The sequence below is a fragment of the Arabidopsis thaliana genome, chromosome 2 (genome assembly GCF_000001735.4).
Source record: "Arabidopsis thaliana chromosome 2, partial sequence".
NCBI classification, from domain to species: Eukaryota; Viridiplantae; Streptophyta; class Magnoliopsida; order Brassicales; family Brassicaceae; genus Arabidopsis; species Arabidopsis thaliana.
In genome coordinates this window covers 19,309,355-19,323,932 of record NC_003071.7, presented here as the reverse complement: position 1 = coordinate 19,323,932, position 14,578 = coordinate 19,309,355, and the positions used below count along the sequence as shown (strand labels likewise).

The 14,578-nt window shown below is 37.5% G+C and overlaps 4 protein-coding genes, 2 long non-coding RNA genes and 1 other non-coding gene across 19 annotated transcripts; 3 read left to right on the top strand and 4 right to left on the bottom strand.

Annotated features, from left to right (window-relative positions):
* Positions 1 to 1,425: 1,425 nt before the first annotated feature.
* Positions 1,426 to 4,248, top strand: AT2G47020 (Peptide chain release factor 1; the record flags this gene model as incomplete). 5 transcript variants are annotated; one of them, NM_130270.4, is made up of 11 exons in its annotated part: positions 1,487 to 1,780; positions 1,859 to 1,959; positions 2,063 to 2,161; positions 2,237 to 2,420; positions 2,530 to 2,578; positions 2,671 to 2,749; positions 2,840 to 2,914; positions 3,008 to 3,085; positions 3,233 to 3,391; positions 3,475 to 3,570; positions 3,649 to 4,248. In NM_130270.4, exons 1-11 carry the CDS (start codon positions 1,654 to 1,656, stop codon positions 3,841 to 3,843), a joined length of 1,242 nt encoding a protein of 413 aa, NP_182225.3. In that variant the 5' UTR covers positions 1,487 to 1,653. The 5 variants fall into 5 exon arrangements, with proteins under 5 accessions (NP_001318439.1, NP_001323992.1, NP_182225.3 ...); NM_001337242.1 differs by having other exon boundaries at positions 1,497 to 1,780; positions 2,059 to 2,161; positions 3,649 to 3,843; NM_001337241.1 differs by having other exon boundaries at positions 1,467 to 1,780; positions 3,475 to 3,843.
* MIR408 lies at positions 3,902 to 4,119 on the bottom strand. The gene has a single exon (NR_140788.1). It is a non-coding gene; the product is annotated as a microRNA ath-MIR408 precursor (primary transcript).
* A 287-nt stretch (positions 4,249 to 4,535) lies between the features above and the next one.
* Positions 4,536 to 6,807, bottom strand: AT2G47010 (calcium/calcium/calmodulin-dependent Serine/Threonine-kinase). 3 transcript variants are annotated; one of them, NM_201976.4, is made up of 5 exons: positions 6,179 to 6,807; positions 5,523 to 6,115; positions 4,891 to 5,406; positions 4,648 to 4,803; positions 4,536 to 4,545 (listed from the first exon to the last, which is right to left on the bottom strand). In NM_201976.4, the coding sequence occupies exons 1-4, from the start codon at positions 6,426 to 6,428 to the stop codon at positions 4,681 to 4,683; spliced, it is 1,482 nt and encodes a 493-aa protein (NP_973705.4). In that variant the 5' UTR covers positions 6,429 to 6,807; the 3' UTR covers positions 4,536 to 4,545; positions 4,648 to 4,680. The 3 variants fall into 3 exon arrangements, with proteins under 3 accessions (NP_973705.4, NP_566093.4, NP_001324921.1); NM_130269.6 differs by lacking the exon at positions 4,536 to 4,545 and having other exon boundaries at positions 4,563 to 4,803; NM_001337239.1 differs by lacking the exon at positions 4,536 to 4,545 and having other exon boundaries at positions 4,569 to 5,406.
* Positions 6,808 to 7,381: 574 nt separating this feature from the next.
* On the bottom strand, positions 7,382 to 7,588 carry AT2G09780. The gene has a single exon (NR_140601.1). It is a non-coding gene; the product is annotated as an other RNA (long non-coding RNA).
* A 943-nt stretch (positions 7,589 to 8,531) lies between these two features.
* AT2G09775 lies at positions 8,532 to 8,741 on the bottom strand. Its single transcript, NR_140600.1, has one exon. It is a non-coding gene; the product is annotated as an other RNA (long non-coding RNA).
* Positions 8,590 to 14,290, top strand: ABCB4 (ATP binding cassette subfamily B4). 7 transcript variants are annotated; one of them, NM_130268.4, is made up of 12 exons: positions 8,590 to 8,825; positions 9,157 to 9,494; positions 9,582 to 9,636; positions 9,734 to 9,909; positions 9,988 to 10,209; positions 10,288 to 10,526; positions 10,612 to 11,411; positions 11,485 to 12,362; positions 12,484 to 12,750; positions 12,836 to 13,099; positions 13,183 to 13,476; positions 13,572 to 14,290. In NM_130268.4, exons 2-12 carry the CDS (start codon positions 9,183 to 9,185, stop codon positions 13,923 to 13,925), a joined length of 3,861 nt encoding a protein of 1,286 aa, NP_182223.1. In that variant the 5' UTR covers positions 8,590 to 8,825; positions 9,157 to 9,182; the 3' UTR covers positions 13,926 to 14,290. The 7 variants fall into 7 exon arrangements, with proteins under 7 accessions (NP_182223.1, NP_001323915.1, NP_001323913.1 ...); NM_001337236.1 differs by lacking the exon at positions 8,590 to 8,825 and adding an exon at positions 8,920 to 8,950; NM_001337233.1 differs by having other exon boundaries at positions 13,183 to 14,290.
* Positions 14,260 to 14,539, top strand: AT2G46995 (uncharacterized protein). Its single transcript, NM_001337232.1, has one exon. It carries the CDS (start codon positions 14,349 to 14,351, stop codon positions 14,463 to 14,465), a length of 117 nt encoding a protein of 38 aa, NP_001318438.1. The 5' UTR covers positions 14,260 to 14,348; the 3' UTR covers positions 14,466 to 14,539.
* The last annotated feature ends 39 nt before the right edge of the window (positions 14,540 to 14,578 follow it).

Here is a 14,578-nt window from a genome sequence, read left to right as displayed (position 1 = left end):
TTTTGTTTATTTGAAAATTTAGAACCTCATTTTTTGGAAATTATTTTAGTTTGAAGTATCAGCCACATATTTTATTTTCTATTGTTTGTCAATTTCTAATTCATTGAAATTATTATGGACATGACTATTTTAGGGAAGTTTTAAAGGCTTATTGGCAAAGTAGACACTTTTTCAAAAATAATTTGTAAAGTAGGTAGTTTTTTTTTTAAATTAGAGAAATAGATACTTTTTTTGCTTTTTGTGAGATAGAGAATTTGTCTAATAGACTAAAAAACAAAATACATATCAAATACTAAAATACCCTTTATCTTGAGAGAGAATAAAAATTATATGAAGAACCATTTTTATTTTATTTTGTTTGTCTTTATCTTTTTATTTTTTTATTTTAGTATTCTTAAATACTTAAAAAAATTAAATATTATTTTTTTAAAAAAATTACATTAACTTTTAGACTATTTATCTGTCATCATTATAATGCACAAACATTTAAAACATCGTTTTGTACACTAACCATTATTCGTTGGTGTACAAGTGTGTACACCGATATTTCATAAATCATCACCGACTTCTCTTATACTTATTAATATAAGTAATATTGTTTTAATATTTTACAAACATAATGATTGTATAAACCAAATATTATTATTCAATATAATGGTGTACATGATGGTGTATATAATTAAGTTACTCTTAATAATGTACAAAATGATTGAAACTATTATGACGATTGGTGGATAGAATGATATATACAACTTTTAAATGATAACATACAAGATTGGTAGACAAAGTGTACAAAACTTGGTGTACACTTATAGAGAATGTATAAATCATTATTTTAATTAGTGGTGTACATCATCTCGTACACCAATGTTAGTACATTGTCTCATAGATTTTTAAAGGTGTACGATTATGTACACCATATTTTTCATCATCTATGTACATCATTTTGTACACTGTTATACTCAGTGTATCATTTTCTACATCAGTAATTATATTAATTTTTACGTTATTGTTGTATATTACTATTAGTACACCAATTTTAACAATATCACGTACACCGTCGGCTGAGTTTAAATAAAAATTGCTACATATTTTTGAAATAGCAAAATTAGACTTTTTAAATTCACATAAAAATTTTAAAAACTAATATGATTATGTGGTAAAATTTTATGAAGAAATATCATCAAATAAAGTAAAAATATTTAAGTAAAAATAAAAAATAGGATTTGACTTGAATTTTGTCTTTATCTTACTAAATAACAAAATAACAAAAGGTTATATAAGTCATTTAGTAAAATCTTTATTAAACAAAAAGTATTATTAGATAAAAAAGAGAAAAATGTCTATTTCTCATATTTCTAAAAAAATTACATACTTTACAAATTATTTATAGAAAAAGTGTCTATTTTCCAACTTATCTCAACTTTTAATTTCAAATTTCAAATATATAGACGCCAGAACGAAATGACGAAAATACCCTAATTAAGATTTGGAACTGCAAATTTACCAAAACCCTCGTTTTATCTTTTCTCGACGGCGACGAGAGAAGCCGCCGTCACGAGCTCCGGCAAAAGTTCTTTCATCTTCACCGTTCGGTCTGAAACTTAACCAGACAGATCGAAAGAGAATTCGAAAACTTGTGCTAAAAAAAACATGAGGGTGTTAATTCGGCCAAATTTCTTGAGCAATCTGATTCGATATTGCTCTAGAGGTACGCATTCACACGATCGTAGCCTGCGATCGGTTCTCTCGTCAAATATGATTCGTCTGTACACCACCGGTACGTAAATATGATCTGAATAAACATTGCATTGGATTATAGTTTAGTATTTGATTGAATTGAGATGTATAATGACAGGAATGGAACCTCAGTTGTCTCCTGATCTTATTAAGATAATGGATCAGAGGCTCTCGGCGATAGAGCATCGAAATGCTGTCCTTCAGAAGCTTATCAACCAGGTAATCCCAAAGATTAAGCTCATTGTTGTTATTTAAGCTTTCCTTTTGGTTGTTGATTTTTTGACATGATCGATAAACTGTGTTTTCCGTTGTTCGAAGACAGCCTGAGTACTCACCAGAGGAGTTTTCAAGAGCCAATAAGGAACTTCGGAAGCTGAGAGATTCAATGTTGCTGATCAATGATTTGAGGGCCAAACAAAAGGTAGTGAATTTGCTTTACCGTATTATATATCTGTTCCAAAGATCATCATTGATTAGGTTTACTTTCTGTTGGCAGGAGATTGATGGATTGAAATCTCTGGTGTCGGAAAGTTCGGATGATAAAGACATGCTTGATTTGGCTGTAGGTGAATTAGACGAGGCGGTGGAAGAAGAAAAAAGACTTCAAACTTTGCTGCTTAAGTCTTTGCTTCCTAAAGATGAAGCTGATGAGAGGGATTGCATTTTGGAGGTGAGAGCAGGTACACTTGTGAGCTAATGGTTCTTAAACACCACGGTGTCTTCTACATTATCCATGTAGAAAGCTGTCTGTAGTTGTTTTTCATTTTGACATCTGAATGTTTATGTTAGGTACTGGTGGTGAAGAGGCTTCTTTGTTTGCCATGGACATATTCAGAATGTAAGTCCCATATACTGCTGGTAGAAGCAAGTATACTTCTTTGTACTTGAACTTTACTTCTGTTTTTTTATCCGGTTTTGGAATATCGACAGGTACGAAAGGTATTCACAGAAGAAAGGTTGGAAGTTTGATATTGTAGACATCACCGAGTCAGATATGAAAGGGTATAAAGTAAGTAACTTTTGTTCCTCCTTATGTGAATATTAGTATTCCAGTATTGCTCTGTTCTCCTGAAGCTAAGATCTTGAATGTAATTTCCAGGAAGCCAGTGCTGCAATTTGTGGAGCCAGTGTCTACGGAAAACTAAAGTTCGAGAGTGGAATTCACAGGGTTCAGGTATGTTATAAACTTATAATATATGAATCACATTCTGATTTTCTTGACTAATCATACAAAATCAAATAATCACACTTGAACATCTTTGCACAGCGTATTCCTATCACAGAGAAATCTGGTCGAATTCACACTAGCGCTATATCTGTTGCCATCCTTCCCCAGGCTGATGAGGTACCAATGTTTCTCCAATCTTAGTTTTGCCACCTGTTATTAATTTTATCTTACAAGTTACATTTTTCTTTTATTATCGTTCTTATCGGTTAATCTTACAAACGTACATACTTTTTGATCATCGTTCTTACTGGTGGCTACTTACAGGTAGATGTTCAGCTAAGGAATGAAGATTTGAGGATTGACACTTATAGGTCTGGTGGCTCAGGCGGTCAACACGCCAACACAACAAACAGCGCAGTCCGAATAATCCATCTTCCAACGGGGATGATGGTCTCAATCCAAGATGAAAGGTCACAACATATGGTACTGAACATTTGTTTCACCCACTACGCTTTACTCCCTTAATCTTACACATCCTACTGAAAAATTTAATATCTTTGTAACAGAACAGAGCCAAAGCACTTAAAGTACTATGTGCAAGGCTATATGAAATCGAAAGGTTGAGAATACAGAGCAGTCGATCAAAGCTACGGTCAGATCAGGTACATATCAAATCAACAAATCTTTTTCTCATGTTTTCAGTCAATCTTACATTATCAATGTCTAAATCCCATGAACAGATTGGCAGCGGAGACCGATCTGGACGAATCCGTACATACAATTTTCCACAAGGGCGAGTAACGGATCACCGTGTGGGAATCACTCACCATGCCATTGAGGATATGATGCAGGGAGAGAATCTGGACATGTTCATTGATGCCCTTCTCTTGCGCCAAGAAATGGACGCCATTGCTTCTTTCAGCTCCACTTCATGAATGACAGAGAGGTAGACCAAACCCAAAAACCCTTAAGCTTGTCGTCAGCTGTCACAAACGTTAGCAGTAGCAATAAAATTCCATTGAAAGCTGTGAAATGAAAGGAGAGAGAGAAATATAGAGAAAAAAAGAGGGAGCCAGGGAAGAGGCAGTGCATGGGTAGAGACAAAACAGAGTCGTTTAATGTTTTAGTAAACTCAATCCATGCTCTGCTTGTTCCCTGTCTCTCTCTCATTACCGCTTTGTCTTCTTTCATTGCAATACCAATCTAACCTTTGAAATTGGCCAGTTCCTTTGAGTTAGTTCCTTTGTGTTTGTGTTATTTCTTAGGGTTTAAATAGATTTTGGAATCGTGTTTCTGTACGCCTTTTGTGATGTACTACACCAGAATTCACCAGAAATATTTGTACTCCCTTGTTTTGCAAAGTCTTGTACTGCGATCTGGCTAAAGCGTATATTCATTATTCCCAACTGTATTCCTAACCCTCTAAATTAGCTGGAGGGTTCTGGTTTTTACGACTATGTGTGTTAAATCGGAAGGTAGAGAGAAATAATTTAGCTGCCACGTGGTAGGACCCAAAGTACATCGCAAGTACACTTTTTTTTTTTGCTTGATGGTTGATATTAGTACGCAATTCTCTTTCCAGTACCGGTACTACACAATTACATCGGAATTTGTTTGGTTTACTTTGAAAACAAAAACTTTGGATTGGTTCAGTATTGGTTGCATATTTTGATAAAATAATTGTACCAAATGAATATAAATTAGTTGTGAATCTTATATTATAAAATTGACTTGACGACAAAAAAAAACAAATATTATAAAATTGACTTAAATCAAGTAATAAGAACATCGAAATCAGAGAGATCCCATTCTGCAATTGCTTCATCTTCTTTATAAATCTCGGTGCCAACATCCACCGATGTCCAAATCCTCCTCGCTGGAATCGTACCGGGATCCTACAACATAAACAAATCAAAAACCAAAACCGGAATATTCAAAAGAAACAACAGAAAAACCAACCGGTTTACTGATCAATCAATCACCTGGTAGAAGAAAAGCCTACTGGACAAGCCACCAACATCAAGATCCCAAGTTCTCGGGTCACCCACCCAACCATCACCCAACCGGGTAGGATATCCATATTCACCCCAAACCGGGTGAGGCAAAAGCTGAAGAATCTCCTGAGCTTGTGGGTTACTATAAGCATCACAAGTCCCCACCGGAAGCTCAAGATGCTCGGCGTTTCCCGGCGCACAGTAAACGTGGTAAGCCTCGTAAGGGAAGCTCCGGTGGTCCGTACGGTGAACTCTGGTGCCGTTCCGAAACGTGTGGTACGGTGGACAGTTGTGAAGACTCTTGGGGTTGCACCAAAGTGGGGTTTCAGGGTTTATGATCATCTCCGAGTAACGAGTAACGTCGGTGGTTACGTCACCGTCGCAGGGCTTGCCGTTGTTTTTCCAGCAGCTTCCGATGTCGAGAAGATAGAATTGACTCTTGGCTCCGCCTCCTTGTTTTACATTTAGTGTTAGTCTCACTTTAAAGTTTGGTGACTCCGGAAGCTAATACAAAAACACAACACATTTCAATATTTCATCACAAAAGATCAATCAATTTCTTTTTGACAAGAATGAAAAAAACTTTTCAAAAAGGTTTAAAGTTAGTGTTAATTACTTACTGTTTTGAGCATTCCTCTAGTGTCATAATGGTATCCACCAGAGAATCCTTTAGTGGCATCAGCTCTAAGGTAAAGCATAAGCCATGGGTACTTAGCTGAAGTCTTAAGCTTATGTTTAAATACCCAACCACCAACGCCTACTCTCTTCTCCCACACAACCTCGTAATAACTTATCCCATCCAACCCATTTCCAAAATCTGCCCCTTGCTCGTACGTACCATTGAACCATCCCTTCATGGTTTGACCATCTCTCTGAAGCTCGGTTTTTCCGTGGTTCAGCGTCGGTTGGTTCATACAACCGCTGCCGAAACAGGGGAATAATCCGGGTTGATTGAAAGGTGGGATCTTTTTGCCGTTTTTAGGGCAAAGAGCAGATTTTGTGTCGTAGTTTCCATTTTTGAGCATGACCATCCAGAAACTCCATGGGTTTGGTTTGTCTGAGACTTGACAGAGGGAGCCTAGGTAGAGTTCTTTCTCGACCGCGTAAAGGTCAGGGTTATGCAATGCTGATTCTGATATGATTCCTGGTTTAGGCTTTCCAATCCCTAGCTCATTATCCGAGTCTGATACCTTGTGCACCAAGGAAGATCCACCTATCGAAAATTATAGTTAGAAACAGAGAAAACAGAGGAGAAAGAAAGAAGAAGAAAACTTACTGGTGGTTTTGTTTGATTGGTCTTCTGTGTATGCTTTGATGCATTTAGATGACAAATCGAAGCAATCTGCAGCTCGAGGACTACCCATGTGAGGAGCTTCGAAGCCAACCTCATTGCAGAAGTTCCAAGCTTCAAATGCCACTCTGAGACCGTCTCTCTTCATCCCAGGATCTCCAACCGCTGATCTCTCGTCTCCATGAACCAGGAGGATCAAGTTTACCACGGCCAAGATTGGAGCCAGTTGCTTCATTTGTCTCTTTTCCTCTCTTTCTGCATTTAGTTTTCTTGTGCTTTTTTGGTTAATCTATTTAAGCTTTTTTTTTGTGTGGACTGCAGTGGTAGTTGGTGAATGATTTAATCTCTATGTGATAAATGCTTCCAAAAGTCAAAGAAGCTGTTACTCTTCTTAGTGGCGATTATTGAGGGAGTAACCATGACTTGCTCTTTTCGATTCAGATCAAAGCAGTACATGTAGAAATGCTTGGATCAAAATACATTCTAATTTGCATTTGCGTTCAGAGTGATTATATCTTAAACCATCTGAAAACGAATCCTAAAATGTATTCAATGGTATGATTGCACTCTAGAGAGCAACAAGACAAGTCAATATATGATAAAGTTTCAAACTTTTTCTTCTCTATTAAAAATCAAAAGTTGAGCATTCTTTGAAGTAATTAGGCCCATGGGCTAGTAACGGCTTTGTCAGTGGGATATATAAAAAATTTGTAGGTTGGGTTTCCAAATTCAAAATCCATAGATTCGGGTTCTCGGGCCGGGTCAAGATCGTCTTATTTACGTCGGGAATTTTATACAGTTTCAAACATGTAGGGTAAAGGATTTGGGTCTATTCGACACGTGACACGATTCTCCAAAAGGTTAGTGGGAATCGAACCGCTTAAACTTTTTTTCTTCCCCCGGAAAAAGGTCTACTACGCCTACTGAAAAAAATGTCAATAATCTATCGAGTGAATTAATGAGTCCAATAATTAGTGTCATTCAGCAGATATTTTAAATTAATAGAAATTAAATATTTATGTGCACCAAAACAAAAACTTACAATAAAAATGACAAAACAAATCCACACTTCATCGAAAAATGAAAAATCTGAATAGCGCCTCACACGATTTATTAATGGTGTAGTCACTCTCACATCAATGTTTGGAATAAAATTGCAACTAGTAGTTTTTCTTTTCTTAGAAAAGTAGTATTTGATAACTTGTTCCCCAAGTAGTAAATTCTTGCTATAGACAAAAGATATACGTGGGTAGGTGATAAATATAGGAATATCATTATATGTCAGGAATGACGTCAGAATCGTTATTGGTTCGATAAGATTCATTGATTCTGAAAAGGCGCAGAAGAAGTAATGCGAGACCATTCCTTCCCTGGCTCCCTGGAAGAAAGAAAGGTCCCTTTCTCTGTAGTTTTGACTTTTCTTTGTTTTATTTTGAATCGATAATTTAAAATTCGGACGTGTTTCTTGCTCGTAAAGTAAAATAAGCTTCACGTGGTTCCAACCTAGAATGGTAGTGCAAAGATATAATCTGACCAGAAAATATAATTTTATAATATTTTTAGCTTAACTTACAAAATAACTAATGAAATATACATTTATGGGAATTCGATTTTTCGTTTGTTTTAACACATCAATAATTCCCATCGATCCGTTGGCAAAACGCAATTATGATAACAAAGATTACTAGTGAGGAATGGGTTCTTGCAGCACTTGTCAATTTGTCCATCCATAGTCACAAGTCACAACTAATGCCAACGAGAAAGTCAACTAAAGCGATGCAAGAAAATCATCATAACTCAGCTTCTTCCTTTTTTTTTGAGATATTGATGTGTATATGTACACACAAAGACGTACATACAAAATTCGAGTTTTTATATAAAACGAATCGTTTTAAACGATGATAAGGAGTAAGGACATATGGAAGCTGCTAATAACATGGCTAATTAACTAGCTATAATAAGAGATCAAATATATCTTATCACTGATACCAAAAAAAATAAAAAAAATAACTATATTGTACATATGAGTGATTCGCGGGATTATACAGACATACGGTCCTCCCGTATTAAAACTTTATGTTAAAATAATAGAGTTGTAGTTGAACAAAACAGCTAGACTAATCGTCGATCGCTGTGATCAATTCGTTCTTTATATTTTTTTAATGCTATAATTAATCATCTTGGTCAGCATTAGACAATAATGGGCAGATAAAATATTGAAAATGTTATCTTACGTATTATATTGTATTACAAACATAAAGGCATAATTCATTTTATATACACAAGATTCCCTATTTTATAACTACGCCAATTGTGCTATGGTTACAATTTAACTTTACTAACAACAACAACAAAAAGACTATTTTTCACAAATTTTACGAAGTAGTAGTTATTAATTTCATGGCATCCATTTTCTCTTTCTCTCAAACAAGTCACAGCTTGTTCGTCAAGAAATAAACAGAGCATATATAAACTCACATGAGTCCTTCCAAACTTCACTTACAATTATATAAAAATATATAAGCAGAGAGAGAGAGAGAGAGCTCTCTGCACATTTTTCAACTGCTGTTTATACGGCAAGACACCAAGAAGCCGCTAAACCCTAATCACTTTCTTCTTGTTGCTTTTCGAGGTATATATATATATTTTTATATTCTCTGCTTTAATCATTTTTATACTGGAAACTCTGTACTTTATGTTCTTATCTGGGCCGTAGCTTCGGTTATTCCTCATTGTAAACGACAGATCTTGCTTCAGGTTTCGTTATTTTTTCACATGTTCTTGAAAAAACAATATACAGATCTTTAGGGTGTTTTCATGGTTGGTGAAAAGTCTTTGTTTCTTTTCCTTCTTGGCCTGACCTTTATGTTCCCTATTTAGATATATACTCTCTCTTGAAGATCTCATCAGCTCATAGATTTAGAAACTTATTACATATCTCCTCTGTTCTTTTAAATGCTTAGGATCGTGAGGTATCTGTGAAACTCTAATGGCTTCAGAGAGCGGCTTAAATGGAGATCCAAATATACTAGAAGAGGTTTCTGAGACCAAAAGAGACAAGGAAGAAGAAGAAGAAGTGAAGAAAACAGAGAAGAAAGACGAGGAACATGAGAAAACCAAAACGGTGCCGTTTTATAAGCTCTTTGCTTTTGCAGATTCCTTTGATTTCCTCTTGATGATCCTCGGGACGCTTGGATCTATTGGAAATGGTCTTGGCTTCCCTCTTATGACCTTACTGTTCGGAGATCTCATTGATGCTTTTGGAGAGAATCAGACTAATACAACAGACAAAGTCTCCAAAGTAAATCAAACGAATGTTTTTTGTCTTAATTGGGATTCATTTCAAGATTTGACTTTCTTACTAGTTTTTTTTATTTAACTCACACAGGTTGCTCTGAAGTTTGTATGGCTTGGAATCGGTACTTTCGCAGCTGCTTTTCTCCGTAAGTTCATTGGATCTGTCGAAGGATCTAAACTTTGTGAAAAAAGATTTCAAGAAAACAAAGAGTGTAAACTTTTTTGATGTCTATGAATGTTCAGAATTGTCTGGCTGGATGATTTCTGGAGAGAGACAAGCAGCGAGAATAAGGAGTTTGTATCTAAAGACAATCTTAAGACAAGATATAGCCTTTTTCGACATCGATACAAATACAGGAGAAGTTGTTGGAAGAATGTCCGGTGACACTGTGCTAATCCAAGATGCCATGGGAGAAAAGGTAAGCTACTAAAAAAAAGTCAACATGGCGTTCTAATGTTTGAAACTTTATTTGTTAAAACGACGACGTTTTTGTCAGGTGGGAAAAGCTATACAACTTCTAGCAACATTTGTAGGAGGCTTTGTGATAGCTTTCGTAAGAGGATGGCTTCTAACGTTGGTCATGTTATCTTCAATTCCTCTACTTGTAATGGCTGGTGCACTTCTGGCTATCGTCATTGCTAAAACAGCTTCTCGTGGACAAACTGCTTACGCCAAAGCTGCCACTGTAGTTGAGCAAACAATTGGTTCTATAAGAACGGTAATTAGGCTTACTTATACACTTTTACTTAGCCAAAATTACCAAAACCACAAAGACTTACTATCTACATTTTTGCAGGTTGCATCATTTACAGGAGAGAAACAAGCGATAAGCAATTACAATAAACATCTTGTCACTGCTTATAAAGCAGGAGTCATTGAAGGTGGTTCAACTGGATTGGGTCTTGGAACGCTCTTTCTTGTAGTCTTTTGTAGCTACGCTTTAGCAGTATGGTATGGAGGAAAGTTGATATTGGATAAAGGCTACACAGGAGGACAAGTTCTCAATATCATCATCGCTGTTTTAACTGGATCCATGTAAGTACCTTTCATTAGCAATACCTCTTTGGTTCATTAACTTCCCTGCAAACTAATTTGAGATATCTTTTTGTTCCTTCCTTAGGTCGTTAGGTCAAACATCGCCTTGCTTAAGCGCATTTGCAGCTGGACAAGCCGCGGCTTACAAGATGTTTGAGACAATTGAGAGAAGACCTAACATAGATTCTTATAGTACAAATGGTAAAGTTTTGGATGACATTAAGGGAGATATTGAGCTCAAAGATGTTTACTTTACTTACCCAGCGAGACCCGATGAGCAAATATTTCGCGGATTCTCTCTGTTTATCTCGAGTGGTACAACGGTGGCTTTAGTTGGACAAAGTGGGAGCGGGAAATCTACTGTTGTGAGTCTGATTGAGAGGTTTTACGATCCACAAGCTGGTGACGTTCTCATAGATGGTATTAACTTAAAAGAGTTTCAGCTAAAATGGATTAGAAGCAAGATTGGACTTGTGAGTCAAGAACCAGTTTTGTTCACTGCAAGCATCAAGGATAACATTGCGTACGGCAAAGAAGACGCAACAACCGAAGAGATTAAAGCAGCTGCAGAGCTAGCAAACGCATCTAAATTTGTGGATAAGCTACCACAGGGTTTGGATACAATGGTTGGAGAACATGGTACTCAGCTTTCCGGTGGACAAAAACAGAGAATCGCGGTGGCTAGAGCAATCTTAAAAGATCCAAGAATCTTACTTTTAGATGAAGCTACAAGCGCGCTTGATGCAGAATCTGAGAGAGTGGTTCAAGAAGCGCTTGATAGAATTATGGTTAACCGGACTACTGTTGTGGTCGCTCATCGGTTAAGCACTGTGCGAAATGCGGATATGATCGCTGTGATCCACCAAGGCAAGATCGTCGAGAAAGGTAAACTACCTAACATTCTTATTCACTTTTTGCATATGGATACACATGTGTGATAGCAAAATTTGATGAACAGGTTCTCACACGGAACTACTAAAGGACCCGGAAGGAGCTTATTCTCAGCTGATTCGTCTACAAGAAGAGAAGAAATCTGATGAGAATGCAGCGGAGGAGCAAAAGATGTCATCAATTGAATCATTCAAACAATCTAGTCTGAGAAAATCGTCTCTAGGCCGGTCTCTAAGCAAAGGAGGATCATCCAGAGGAAACAGCAGCCGCCATTCTTTCAATATGTTTGGTTTTCCAGCAGGAATTGACGGAAACGTCGTTCAAGATCAAGAAGAGGATGATACTACACAACCAAAAACCGAACCAAAAAAAGTCTCCATTTTCAGAATTGCTGCTCTAAACAAACCAGAGATTCCGGTGCTAATACTTGGATCAATATCCGCAGCAGCAAATGGCGTTATCCTTCCAATCTTTGGCATACTAATCTCCAGCGTAATCAAAGCGTTTTTCCAACCACCTAAAAAGCTAAAAGAAGATACAAGCTTCTGGGCAATCATATTCATGGTTCTTGGTTTCGCATCCATCATTGCATACCCAGCACAAACCTTCTTCTTTGCCATAGCTGGATGTAAACTAGTGCAGAGGATCAGAAGTATGTGTTTTGAGAAAGTGGTTCACATGGAAGTTGGATGGTTCGACGAGCCAGAGAATTCTAGTGGAACCATAGGAGCAAGGCTATCAGCAGATGCTGCCACAATCCGTGGTCTAGTTGGAGACTCTTTGGCTCAGACAGTTCAGAATCTTTCATCTATATTGGCTGGTTTGATCATTGCATTTTTGGCTTGTTGGCAATTAGCTTTCGTGGTCCTCGCGATGCTCCCGCTTATCGCACTCAATGGATTTCTTTATATGAAGTTCATGAAAGGTTTCAGCGCTGATGCAAAGGTAAACTAGTTTTTTTTTTTTTTTTTTTTGCTAAGATAGGTAAACTAGTTACTACTTTTCATACATATACCAACTAGATTCTCTCAATCATTTGATTAACGTTACTTTAAATCATTGGCAGAAAATGTACGGGGAAGCAAGCCAAGTAGCGAATGACGCGGTAGGGAGCATAAGAACCGTTGCTTCATTCTGTGCAGAAGACAAGGTGATGAACATGTACTCAAAGAAATGTGAAGGTCCAATGAAGAATGGGATTCGTCAAGGCATAGTCAGTGGTATTGGTTTCGGCTTCTCTTTCTTCGTCCTCTTCTCTTCTTACGCTGCCAGTTTCTACGTTGGAGCACGCCTTGTCGATGATGGCAAAACAACCTTCGACTCTGTTTTCAGGGTACGGAAACAAAACACACAACATGTTGATGATAAATGCCTTCCCTTGAGAGTTTCTTGATCCCTTGTCATGTTTAACAATGCAGGTTTTCTTTGCTTTGACAATGGCGGCAATGGCGATATCTCAATCGAGTTCGTTATCTCCAGATTCCAGCAAAGCCGATGTAGCTGCTGCCTCGATTTTCGCAATAATGGACAGGGAATCAAAGATTGACCCAAGTGTGGAATCAGGAAGAGTGTTGGATAATGTTAAAGGAGACATTGAGCTTCGTCATGTTAGTTTCAAATACCCAGCAAGACCAGATGTTCAAATCTTCCAAGACCTCTGTCTAAGCATTCGAGCTGGAAAGGTTAGGATTTCAAAACTTTCATTCTTTGAGCAAAAAAGGCAGAACCTTTTGAGTAAACCTCTGTTCTCTGTTTCACATTCCAGACAGTTGCTTTGGTTGGAGAAAGCGGTAGCGGGAAATCAACGGTGATTGCATTGTTGCAGAGGTTTTACGATCCAGATTCAGGTGAGATCACTCTTGACGGTGTAGAGATCAAGAGCCTAAGACTAAAATGGCTAAGACAACAAACGGGACTTGTGAGCCAAGAACCAATCTTGTTCAACGAGACAATTAGAGCCAACATTGCTTATGGCAAAGGAGGAGACGCGAGTGAATCCGAAATCGTATCTTCAGCTGAATTATCAAACGCCCATGGATTCATCAGTGGTCTGCAACAGGTAAAAACTCAACCTTTAGGGTTCTTACTCTGATTCCCAAATCAATGGGTTATCGGGTCGGGTCAAATTAACCGGAGATTACTTGCCTGATTTAGGGTTATGATACGATGGTGGGAGAAAGAGGAATTCAATTATCAGGCGGACAAAAGCAACGAGTAGCTATAGCCAGAGCCATCGTCAAAGATCCAAAGGTGTTGCTGCTCGACGAAGCCACGAGTGCTCTTGACGCTGAGTCTGAGCGTGTGGTTCAGGACGCGCTAGACCGTGTTATGGTAAACCGGACTACGATTGTGGTAGCTCACCGGTTATCGACGATTAAGAATGCTGACGTAATTGCCGTCGTTAAGAACGGCGTCATCGTTGAGAAAGGAAAGCACGACACGTTGATCAATATCAAAGACGGAGTTTATGCTTCGTTAGTTCAGCTTCATCTAACCGCGGCTTCTTGATCTTAATTATCTTTTTGTCCCTTTATTTTTATTTTATGTCAATTATGCCCCGTTATATTTATTATTGTTGTGAATTTCTATTTTGGGTAATTTTTTGGTTCTTATTATATTATTGAGGGTACTGTAATGTATTATACCATTTGAGATTGGGTGTTCAAAACAAGAATATCCAAAACTATCATTTTCATTAAGCCAAGTTGATAGTTTTGGATAGTTTCTATGTATACATAATCGTAGCTATCCACTCCCCATTCCGGTTGATCGCTTTGAATCTCCATAGTCCACTACGCTATCTTCGTCGCTTTCGTTTTCGTCTTCTTCTTCGTTGCTATCGCCGGAATTATCTTCCTCCGGATTGTAGTCGGACTTTTGTCATTGTTCAGAGAGGAAGAGACTGTAGATTCATCAGTGTTCGTCGTATCAATGGGGCCCTCCGTAGAAGCGATTTGCTCCGTCTCGGTCTCTGTTTTGCTTGATCCGGAAGCTATGATTGGAATAAACAGAAACCCTATATTTTGCGTAAGCCGAATACTTTTGTGAGTTTTAAGTTGCATTATTTATAGATGGGATCGAACTTGGGCTTAATCAAAGGAGAAGGCCCATTTATTTCCAAAACACAAAGTAGGAAATATCAGGTGGGAATTTGTTGTTTC

Excerpts from the sequence above, each read along its gene's own strand:
- AT2G46995 (NM_001337232.1), top strand. The coding sequence starts at position 14,349 with ATGGGGCCCTCCGTAGAAGCGATTTGCTCCGTCTCGGTCTCTGTTTTG.
- AT2G47010 (NM_201976.4), bottom strand. The coding sequence starts at position 6,428 with ATGAAGCAACTGGCTCCAATCTTGGCCGTGGTAAACTTGATCCTCCTG. Across the intron at positions 6,116-6,178 it reads CCAATCAAACAAAACCACCA|GTGGATCTTCCTTGGTGCAC; the intron begins GTAAGTTTTCTT and ends AATTTTCGATAG. Across the intron at positions 4,804-4,890 it reads GTAGGCTTTTCTTCTACCAG|GATCCCGGTACGATTCCAGC; the intron begins GTGATTGATTGA and ends TTTATGTTGTAG.
- ABCB4 (NM_130268.4), top strand. The coding sequence starts at position 9,183 with ATGGCTTCAGAGAGCGGCTTAAATGGAGATCCAAATATACTAGAAGAG. Across the intron at positions 11,412-11,484 it reads AGGCAAGATCGTCGAGAAAG|GTTCTCACACGGAACTACTA; the intron begins GTAAACTACCTA and ends TTTGATGAACAG. Across the intron at positions 13,477-13,571 it reads TCATCAGTGGTCTGCAACAG|GGTTATGATACGATGGTGGG; the intron begins GTAAAAACTCAA and ends TGCCTGATTTAG.